The sequence below is a fragment of the Botryllus schlosseri genome, chromosome 4 (genome assembly GCF_051294905.1).
Source record: "Botryllus schlosseri isolate E-star chromosome 4, Bs_hap1, whole genome shotgun sequence".
NCBI lineage: Eukaryota > Metazoa > Chordata > Ascidiacea > Stolidobranchia > Styelidae > Botryllus > Botryllus schlosseri.
In genome coordinates this window covers 10,440,637-10,452,713 of record NC_137239.1, presented here as the reverse complement: position 1 = coordinate 10,452,713, position 12,077 = coordinate 10,440,637, and the positions used below count along the sequence as shown (strand labels likewise).

The following is a 12,077-nucleotide window of genomic DNA, read 5'->3' as shown; positions in this document are numbered from 1 at the left end:
TATGAAATACAAAGCCATAATACTGAACGATACGAAAATTGCGCGGAGCGCGAAAATTTTTTTCAGTTGGGCGTTGGGCTCAGCTTCGCGATCACCTTCAGATGCTTTCACGACCCCAAGGGGGGGGGGGGTCCCCCGGGTTGAGAACCACTGCCTTAGAATTATCATGGTGAAAAAGTTTAATCAAGTCCCTGCATTAATTCGATTTTTAGTACTCATTTTATCAATATTTTTAATAAGTTTCTTTAGACTCTCGCGGGCCGCACAAAACGGTGTTGCAGGCCGCATGCGGCCCGCGGGCCGTAGTTTGCCCACCCCTGCTCTAGATTCATCAGGACACGCTCGGTGAAAAGCTCACTCTTAACTCATCCGCTCAATATTGATGCGGATCAATCAAAGGCCATAAATTCTGCAATTGGCAAACACTTGTTGGATAGTCACGCCTGTGCGAAAAATTATTGAGACGACAGATTTCGCATACTCGGAAAGGGTCGTTCACACTTTCATTTGTGTGCCTTTGAGTCAACTTTTATCAAACCACACCAGCCAAGATTGTGTCAACAAAAAAAGTTCGTGTACCATCTAAAAATAGTACATTGGACGCTCTCTCATGAATTCGAAATTTCATGCTGGTCATATTGTGTGATACGATTGTTGATACACTATGTTATTTTGAATATTCTACTAGTAGCTGACAATTACCCCTGACGAGTGTCAGCCGAAAATATTCGGGTTCATTTCATATCCCACTTTTTTCAACTCTGCTCGAGTGATATAGAATGGCTCACAATCCTAATACAGTAATTTTCCTCAGTTTTAACAGTTTCTGGCCCTATTTCTAAGTATCAGGACTGATAGACAAAAAACTACTCGTCGAAGTTACAATGAAATGTCTGTCTTGGCCGTCCAAGTCTTCAGTCATATGACTTGGATCGAGCCCTGCACAAAGACTCGAGTCAATGCAAATATTGAATCGAGTCGAGTCATTTTACGCGTTTGAGAAAGTGACTCGAGTCAAGTCGAATCACCAAAAAATCGCAACTCGTGTCATTGCAACCCTGGTTCAGTGATTTTCAAACTTCTTTCGACACACCGACCTTGATGATAGTTAAAAATAGCGATAGCTTAAACTTAGGTTACTTGACCATAACCTAAATTAAAAACCGATGGCAGCCACACGCATTCACAAGTTACACTTCATTCCGTAACAGTTTCTGATTCGTGCAAAGTTTGTTACCGGTATCAGTCAAAATCTAGCATCAGTGTGTGGATGGTACGACGCAATTATGACATTTAAAATTGAAATGTTCAGTACGGCAAGTTTTGCAACTTCGCAACTTTGTTGGTGGAAATTTGAAAGTTTCAGCATAAATTAAACTTATTCCGAGTTTTTGACCCCCCCCCCCCTGCTCTAGTTACATTGAAAGGTATTTGGAGAGACTAGAAGTACCCTCATTCATTGACCACCTATAGCAAATACTCAAACATAACAAACTTATTTGCAAACAAACAAAATTGTTTTCTGTAACCCTTATGGGAAATGAGTATCAAAACTCACCCAAGTTCTCTCGTCGTCCGTGTACTCTTCATCTTCTTCCTCTCCCTCCTCTTCTCCTCCAAGTTCATCCAGGCTCACTTTGTGTTCGGCATCGATAACGCTTATGGCACTTGAAGTATTTTCTACAAGCTCAGCTTTTGGTTCGGGAATGGGAATGTCTAAATACCATAAAAATTTTGTATTTAACAGTTGAATGGTGCTTCAAATACTAAGCTCATATTCAAATATGACCACAACTTAGACCAACTCCGCATAACACTTTTTTTGTAAAATGTAACAGATCACAAATATTCAACAAAAATCACTTACCGGGATCCAGCCAGTTCCAGAACTTCCCATCATCACTCAATACCTCTTTCAGCAGAGCTTTGGTGGTGGCAATTCCTGTAGAAAACAACAGGATAAAGATATAATACGGTTATCCATAATTATAAATTATATAACAGCGCTAATGACCGCCTCACCGAATAACAGTACAGGAGAAGCATATATGTAAAAAAACATTATCGTAGGAAATATTTTCAAAAGTATTTCAAAACAAGACACTTCTGGCAACATTTTAACATTCTGACTGACTGTGGAAATGAGTCAAAAATGTTGAAGGTTATTAGCAGAAATTTTAATAAAATATGACTGGTAATCATGCATCCATTTATGATGTTTTCTAATTGTGGACTGTTGCAACAATTCAATTCAATTCATTATGAAACAATTTCATCATTTCAATGCACCACAAGACTGCGATACAATGAAAAGATGAGTGTCAAAACGACTTGAAAGTTTGAAATCAGACACCCACCCGGCCTAGGCGATGTAAAAAGGAGGCATGCACACTGAGTTTCAAGAAAAGATAATATAAAAAGTCAGGCGACAAAAAGAGGTATCATGTGCCGGTAGGTAAGATCGATATGTCAGGTCGTTGTATGTAAACTTGACTGCTGACTAGTATTGATTCAGTTGAAATTGCTTGTATTTGGACTTGAATGTGGACAATTGACATGCTGTATGACTGTCGGATAGACAGCGATATACTGTTCCACACTGCAGGTATGGTAGTTGTACAACATGTTGTACTTATGTACTTTTGATACCGAAGTAAAGATGTCATTGAAATTTCTAGGCAGTGACCGCAGTGGAACTGATGCAAAAAGCAAAAGCAATTTCTAGTCTGTCGGGCGCACATGTTGGGCTGTTTGGAGCCCTGGCTATGTTACTGATGACCTCATGTTGTAGTCCTTTTCAATCTTTTTGAGCTCTATTCACACTTTTTTGTAAAATAAATTTCATTCGCACAAACGAATCGAAAATTGTTATACAAATAGACTATGAAGATACTTATCAGCCTTTTGTTCAGATGTGCAACAAATTGGCTATTATGTATTTTAAGCTATCAAGTGTCTCATAAAAAGCCAACTTTTTTTACTCGTTTTGATTTCAACTATTTCACTAAAACCCTTCTCAGCGAAACAAGTTGTTAGGTTTTTTACAAGAACATCTACTAGTGCTGCGATGGCCAGGTCATAAAATCGGTTCTCCTATCCAAAATACAGCATATTTTTCGCAAGTGAAAAATGCTTGCTGGCAGATATCGTTTTTGGGAGCTGACACAAAGGTCCCGGAGGTTCCAGTGAAAAACTCGCATGTTTGTGTTGAGGCTTTTGCCTTACGTCTTGGGACATGAGGTGCAAAACGATCAAGGAGAGTAGGTACAATATGATACGTTGCTCCTACTTCTGTCTCGCGAGTATATGAGGAGAGCAAATAAACTCACGATACTGTGTGTTCTGCTCCTTAGCTCAATCTAACTTGAGAATTCATAACAGTTTATTAACGGTAAAGCGGCTTTTAGACTACCACTAAAATCGGACTTTTTGTGGCATCTCGCGACCCGAGCCTCAGCCATGATAAGGAATTCATTTTTAATATTACATTTGTATGCTGCGATTTTACGGATATGCATGGCATACAGAACGCGCACACCACAATTCTACCCAATACAGCTCTACAAAACATGTCTGACGCACACGATTTCAAATTAGGGCAAATGAAATTCGTCTGCGTGTCGCAGTTGTGCTACTGTCTAGTCAGATTGCAAGAATGAAACTATTCCGTGCCGACAACGGAGCACATCCATATCGAAAGGTTTGGCGATCCAGCATAGGTCATTTTGTGACCCAGATGTTGTCGTCGTTTATGTTTTTGGCTCCGCATTTTATCAGCGGTTTGTTGGTGAAAACTTTATGTCATCGTGTGCCCCAGTGGGCATGTAGTCTCTAAGGCTGTAGAACAGACCATAGTTTCGTGATAATTTTGTTTCACTTACAAGTACAAATTACTGGATTTCAAAATCCACTACTAGAAGTAGAACTACTCAAAAAACCAGTAGTTACGTAATCTTCAACGAACTTTAGTAATATGTAGGTCTGACAACAATTGTCTTGCTAAACTTCTGTGAAGATATATCACTGTGAGAAAACTCACCTGTGTTTCTAGTGGCAAACATCAATCCATAATTCATTTTGTTGTGCGCTGGTTTCAGGATATATTGCCTGTATGTTTTCGGCCGCTTCACTTTTCCAAAACCATCTTCGGCAACTGCAATATATTTTGTACCATGATAATTACCACAATCATTTATAAATGAGCAACATATTCACTACCTTTGTACCAGTTTATATCTTCCATCAAGATTTTATATCTCCAATCAATCCTCCTGAGAACGGCTTCTAGCAAAGAGGATGGAATAATCGCGCACGAGGCGCCATAAAAGCCAAGCATCAACGGGCCTGATAGAGGTAATACAGTGTTGACGAACAAACATGATATTATGGATCCCAAAATTTCCACGGAAATGCAGAGAAATCTTTCGCCTCTTCCGAATGCTGTATACTTCAGCGGACTGAATAATGATGTCCATAGGTGGATATCTAGATGAAAAATCAATGTTTGAAATGAGTCATGTTATGTTATCGTTCCATTTCAACAACTTGAGAGCTAGTACGACCGGTTGTGAAAATGATTAATGCAATGACTTTGAAAATAAATTATGCATATAGCCTATATATGTATAAGTAGTACACGACACATATTTGTACACATTATCTCCACTGTTGAGTGATGCATATACAATAAATCAGTGGTTCTCAAACTGGGGGGCTTGAAAGCATTGGAAGCAAGGCGCGAAGCTGCCCGAGTGAAATGTTTCTCAAGCTCGGATTAAGTTTAATTTGTGTTGAAACTACAATGACAATCATCCTAATTATTTTCCGATTTTAATTATCATATTTGCGTCGTACCATCCACACTCCACACAATGATGCTACACTTTGGCTGATACCGAACCTTACATTCATCAGATGATGTCCCTGAATGAAGTCTAACTGATGAAATGTGTGTAGCTGTGATTTTAGTTTTTAATCTCAGAGGTTACGGTCAGGTACGTATGAGCTTGGCTCAAGTGAGGTAAAAGAAGTGATTAGGCATAAAAATCGCTAAGATATCTATGCGTTAGGTACGACCATTGTACATGTTTCAGAAAATATTCAATTTCCCACTGGATATTTTTTTCGCGCTTGGCACCATTTACCTCCAACTTAAACCTAAATTTTTGCTCTGCGTATAGTCCGAATTCCATATTGGAGAAGTATCTCAGCAGCCATAACACCTTCCATGCCATTACTATTGCCATCACCATTACTAGAATGCACCGATGCGACCCTTTGTGAAAGTTTAAAAGTTCATGCTGGTGATATCATATTTTGTGATACGATTGTTGATATACAATGATGTTTCCAATTCTGTACTAGTTGATGGCGATTACTCCTGAGGAGTGTCGGCCGAAAATATTCGGGCTCATTTAAATATGAATATACCATTTAATTGTGTATTGAAGTTCTGTGACTCCGAGAAGCTCTTCATTTATACAGATGAAATGAAAAAGCACATACCAGAGACCGCTCTTCCCATCCAGCCAATCATTAACCTTCGATTCAAATCGTGTGCATCTGTCGCTGCAGTCAACGTTACTTTGACTGGGTCCAGGAATACCTCGATCCAGTCATGATACGGAAAATACCAGGTCTGTGCAAACAAACAACATTGCGACTGAATATACAATGCAACATTGAAACTGAATGTATCCATTATTTCAAAACGAGATTTCATTAGTTTGTCTTTTCAAAATCCAATGAGCAAGTCACCAATTAATCCAGCAAATTACCAAGGATAGACATCGTCAAAGTACTAAGCATTGCCATTCAAGTAGCAGTAGAAGTACTGCCATCAATTTATACTCACTTACCAGAACGTTGTTGTACGTTTCTACTAGTTGGACTTGAGTCAAATTTGTGGTGCATCGTTTTTTCTGACAACCTAACAATTTCATGGGGTAGCCAGTAAAATTTGAAAATTTTTTATATTCATTTTTATCTAATAAGCGCGAAACTTCTTTGCTTCCACTGGTTGGAATTGAGACAAAATTGATGTGCAGCATTTCTTTAGGATTAATCAAACAATTTTATCAAGCAGCCAGTAAAATTATTTTTGAAAGGCGCTAGTGAATAGTTTTTTAGGCTACTATTCGTTTCGTAAGCCTATCCTGTGCTAGGACCAATCGAGGTTTCAAGGCTTCCACGGTAGAAAATACTATTGGAAGCCCAATTTCGTTAATAAATTAACTCTGGGTGAAGAAGAAGCCAGGGTTGTAACAAAGTCACAAGGTTACGAGTCACAAGTCAATTTGACTTTCATCGTTTTGACTCGAGTCAAGTCGAGACCTTTTCAATTCACCACCGAGTCAAGTCAGGTTCAAGTCACTCCAGTAAAATTCTTGGGTGGAATCGAAGGACTCGGATTCATAATATACTGATTTTACTCACTCTAAACATGTTTTTTCAAACAGATAAAAGACTGTTTCCGGGTCTATTTTACAATTATCGGTCCTGATATACGAGACTTGGAATAAGTCATGATATGACTCATTTCGTTCGTTCATTTCGTTCCCTGCAATCGCCGCGCCCGCGCGCTGACCAACCAGCCGTGACACATGATGAAGAGGGACTCAGCAGCACGGTCGTCGGCGCGCGTTAACATAGATCTTGTATCTGTTTTAATTGCAGTTGCCGTTGGGGTTTATTAGTTCTAACTTAATAAATTATTGAACTGAGGTAACGTGTGCGTTATTCCACGTGATTTATCAATGGCGACGAGGACGGAAACGATTCCACGACAAGCGCAGAAACCCCGACGACGACAAACCTTGCAGCCATCATGGCGGATCAAGATCCTTCAGCATCGCTTCGGCGATTCGATCCTGAGCAGCATCGAAGCAACGTTTATGAAGCATTTTGCGAATTCGTGAGCACATTTCATTACGAATTTGACGCAATAGCGAAGGAGCCGCCAGCATCAGAGGCTCACAAGGAAATGTGGCTGCAACTGCACAAGAGCAGAATCTTCCTGGGCCGTTATTGTCACAGAAATTTTCAGCGTGACTTCGAAGATACGGTTGCTGAAAATGATCGCGCGAAACTGACCTTTAAAGAACTGGTGGACAGAATGAAAACCAGGTATGAACCGACTCGTAATTACACACTGGCTAACTACCAGTTCCACCGTATCAGCCAAGAACACGGTGAAAGCTTTGATCGGTTTGTCCATCGCCTCCGCCACGAGGCAAAATCCTGCCAATTCAAATGCGGGAATCAGGACTGCAAGGTCAGTGACATCATGGTAAGAGACCAAATCATCGTAAGAACGTCCATGGATGAATTCGTGCAAATGCCTTGAAAAATCAATGGAACCTCAAGGAACTCATTGAGAATGGAAGACGCATTGAAGCAGCCTCCCACTCAGTCAAGCGACTCAATGATCAATCAGAAACAGAGTGCACATCCGACGTTGCACGCGTCCGACCTAAGAAATACTCCAGTCGGCATCAGAAGAAGAAATCATGGCGGGATCAGTGCGAAACCTGCTGATCCAAGACGTGTGAAGGTGGTAAAACCTGCATAGCGAGAAAGCATTCATGCTTCATATGTGGCGAAAAAAGGCCATTTTAAGGGATCTTCTGCCTGTCGGAACATACCGCAAGCAAAGACGAATCGAATTGAATCAGATTCGGAGTCAACACATTCTAAACAGTCTACAGCGAGCAGTGATAGTGGCAAATCACGGAAGTCAAAGACTGTCGACAGGTGGAAAAGAGTGAGAAAAATCAATCGACCAGAAGGACGGAAGCCTTGGAAAGTCCGAAAAGTATCCAAACCCAGGTACCGAGTGAAAATCGTGATAGCTGGCGAAAGAATCAAAGCTTTTGCGGATACCGAAGCAGAAATGAAGGTTATATCAGCGAAAAAGGCTATGAAGCTAAAACTCCGCTATCGGCCCACAAACACTTCGCTCAAGCCATATGGCTCGAAAATCATCAAGTGTGTTGGTTGTTACGAGGGATTCGTGACTTTCAATAATGTATCTCATTCTACACGATTCTACATCGTGCCCGGCCGAGTAGAGACCCAGCTTCGACATTGAAGCCAAAACCTTCATATTTGTAGATGCCCATGTCTCGGGGATATCTGCAATCTTAGCTCAAGGTGATAATCCTGAAAATGCTCAAGTGGTCGCATTCGCAAGCTGTTCAACGAGGCCAGAAGAGACACACTACCCTCAACTGGACCTAGAAGCAATGGCAATCGACTTCGGACTGCAACGTTTTCGCAATTACATTGCAGGGGGTCCTGAGGTCACAATCCTCACCAACCACAAACCCCTAGTGGGTATATTTGGAAGCTCAAGGAAAGGCTCCATCAGAACAGACAGAATCAAGATGCGACACCAAGACATACCGTACAAAGTTGTGTGGAAGAAGGGCTCTGTGAACCCAGCAAACTACTTGTTACGACACTTACAGCATGCTCCTTACACTGAATCTGTAGTGATAGACCGCGTCATCGAAGAAACAAAGTCTGACAAGACACTGTCACGCCTCCAAAAATGCATACGAAAAGGATATATTCCAAAGAAGGACTCGTCGCTCGACATGTTCCGGAAATTCATCAATCAGATTACATTATCTAATGGCCTAATGCTCAAGCAAGATAAAATTATTCTACCCAAGGGTTTGTGGGAAGTAGCAATTGACAAAGCACATCGGGGTGGGCACCCAGGTCTAACTAACCTGAAACGTCGTATACGAAGCCATTTTTGGATTCCAGAACTGCACAAATTGGCAGAAGACAAGATAAAAGTGTGCCAAGTTTGCCAGCAGTTTACTCACGCCTGCACCAAGCAGCCGCAAAAGGTGATTTTACCTCCTAAGAAGCCATGGCATGAGGTAAGCATCGATTTATTTGGACCAATGCCTGACAACCGCCATGCCGTAGTAGTACAAGACATCAGCACGAGATTTCCCGATGTGAAGATAGTGAAAAGCACATCAGCAAAACATGTCATTCCGGCTATAGCAAACACTTACAATCAATTTGGGCAGCCTGACGCCCACCGAACGGACAATGGTCCGCCGTCTAACTCAAAGGACTTTGACGATTTCTCGTAGCAACGTGGAATTAGACATAAAAAATCTTATCCACATCACCCACAGGCTAATCCTGTGGAAACATTCATGAAACCGCTTTGGAAAACTATGAAAATAGCCCATGCGCAGCACCAGGATAAAGATAGGGCCCTACAAGATTTATTGGCAGGATACCGATCCACGCCACACATATCCACGGGTCAAGCTCCAGGGGACCTCATGCTGAGAGGAGGGTATCAAAGACACTTCCCACGGAAAATACCAAGTGACCAGGAGGTACAAGCAGCGTTAGAAAGAGATCTCCAGCTAAAAATATCCAGGCAAAATTCCGTCAATGCCTCGAACAAAAGGCAAGATCGCGAACTCTCTATAGGACAAGAAGTCATTTTACGAAACTTTGGTAGAACAAAATTTGAACCGATTTATGGACCGGAGATCTACAAAATCACCAAACTGCATGCAGATGGCGCAGAGGTCCTCCGCCTTTCGGATGGGAAAAAGTTTATCCGCCACCTAAACGATTTAAAACTACATTTTGGCAATATCGCGACTTCGAACCAAACTTCAAAGGTCCAACAGTTGATAGACTGGTGGGAACCACCTCAACAAAATGCTTTGGCTGACCCGGTGGAAGAACCAGGTGCTGCACTGAACCCCATCCAGTCGGATGAACCGGAGAGTTTGCAGAACGCAGCACATGTGCCACAGTCGCGTACTGGTCTCGCACTAAGCAGACTGGCCGACTTCAACAGTCCTGGTTTCCTGGAAACCGCTGAACTCTAAGTCTCCATGCCCTTCTCAAAAGGGGGGAGTATTGATATGACTCATTTCGTTCGTTCATTTCGTTCCCTGCAATCGCCCCGCCCGCGCGCTGATCAACCAGCCGTGACAGATGATGAAGAGGGACTTAGCAGCACGGTCGTCGGCGCGCGTTAACATAGATCTTGTATCTGTTTTAATTGCAGTTGCCGTAGGGGTTTATTAGTTCTAACTTAATAAATTATTGAACTGAGGTAACGTGTGCATTATTCCACGGGATTTATTAGGTCATACAGAATTTGTCGAGTCCTATGACTTGATCCGAGTCATGCGAAATGACTCGAGTACAAGTCCAGTCAATACAAAAATTTGAGTCGAGTCATTTTCCACTGTTAAGAAAAGACTCAAGTCAAGTCGAGTCAATAAAAAATTGCGACTCAAGCTCAACTCGAGTCATTACAACCCTGCAAGGAGCATATGATTACAGTATTCGAAAACATCAAATACCACTACACAACTGAACTCGATTAACCCACAAGCACTCAAATCATTGTACCCAGTCCGGCCTATGACCCACCTTTTGCCTCTCTGGGTTGTCACTGACCAGCCTGATCTGCACACTAGCAAGGTACCAACGTTTCCTGCGCGAGGACGGCCGGCACACAACAACCACGTGTCTCAAGTCTCCCAATAACATCCCAGAAGAATATACGTGGAGGTGGGAGTCGGCCTCCCAAAGACGGGGGTAGACTTCGCCATTAACGAGGAACGTTTTGCCGTCACATCGGGAACCTGAAAAATTTACATAATAAAAAATCGGATAGCAGTTGCTCTTCAAGGATTTGAAATCTTGATCACAATATTCATTTAACGCTTTGCGACCGGTATTCCAGTATACTGGAACGCCACTGTTTAACACAGAGGAGTCGTTATTTAATCCAAGATAGCTAGACCTGTATTGGTCATAAACTGTTACACTCGTTTTATAAGGATCGCTCTCTTGAATACGCATACATCGGACCATGTATAATCTATTATATCAATGTATAATATGAAATGAAGATTGAACACGCAAAAACGTTACCAGCAAAATTGAATTTGTAACGATGTTCGCTTGAATGAACGCCTGAAATGGAAACCATTGTACCTTCCGTTCTGGACGTCATATAACCAATTACAGTTATCTTCCATGACTTGTTGTAGTTTATACCATTGTATGAAAGCCCTTATATCGACGATTAGCACGTAGAAGATGTTTCAAATTGACGTGAAAGAAAGCAATACCTTGTCACGTGAAAATCATGGCTGCGTAAGAGCACCTGGCCGGTTGCGGTTTCAGACATATGTATAATTGCTTTAGGCAATTGCAAACTATACATATAGTTAGCCATTATGCAGTCAAATCCATCAATATCCCTATCTTGGAGCTTAGTTTTGTATAGGACAACCGACACCAGCCCTAACACTGAACAAATATGCGTGCGAGTTAGGCTATTTTGGTAGCCGAGCCGGTAATAACAACATCACATAGAGGCAGCCTATGTCTGTTTTAGATGGCATAGGAAGTTACTGTTGACTTCTATGAATAGTGTTGATCATACGTAAAACATTCACGCTATAGAAGACAGTTCAATTGGATGTGAAATGAAGCAATACTGTAGCGTGTAAAATGAATTCGCAAGCGCATATGGGCAGTGTCGAACAAGGATATAAGCCAATATACGTTCACTTGGATTGCCTTATTGCAGTTGTAAGTTACACACAATAACCAACTGAAGCTGATAACACTTGAATAGCAGGGACAAATATAACTTGGGCAATGTCGCCAGGGCAGTGCCTATTATGTTACGTAGAACTGGACACACATGTTGCCTTCAGCAAGAATACGCGATAACGTAATCGATCACTTATCGGCGGCGGCCGCGTGAGTCATGCTTCTTTCCAATATCGTAGCGCTGGGCTATGAAGCGTTATAGTAGCGTGTAATGGCCCGTTGAAACGTAGAGATTCATGCGGAGAACAATCAGGTGGTCATATACCAATAGATGCCATATGAATGACGTCAGGATAAATTGATAAACGAAATTATCTTCAATTTTCAAAGAATTGACAACATATCCTCGCATAACTTCATTCCCTCTCGCGTCTGAGCCGTGCGAGTGTCTCAGTCCGCTAGGCGGCTACTTCAGGTTTACAGCAATATATTGGGCGTCGATTCAAGCCCTA

The 12,077-nt window shown here is 41.7% G+C and overlaps 1 protein-coding gene across 1 annotated transcript in view; it reads right to left on the bottom strand.

Annotated features, from left to right (window-relative positions):
• Positions 1-12,077, bottom strand: part of LOC145437943 (uncharacterized) — a 64,996-nt gene that overhangs the window by 49,808 nt on the left and 3,111 nt on the right. Inside the window, exons 3-8 of the mRNA XM_080315314.1 lie at positions 10,429-10,643; positions 5,506-5,638; positions 4,219-4,485; positions 4,040-4,153; positions 1,868-1,942; positions 1,559-1,716 (exon numbers count right to left, since the gene is read on the bottom strand). Of these exons, the coding sequence (XP_080171440.1) occupies positions 1,559-1,716; positions 1,868-1,942; positions 4,040-4,153; positions 4,219-4,485; positions 5,506-5,638; positions 10,429-10,643 (962 nt within the window). The remainder of the gene's footprint in view (positions 1-1,558; positions 1,717-1,867; positions 1,943-4,039; positions 4,154-4,218; positions 4,486-5,505; positions 5,639-10,428; positions 10,644-12,077) is intronic.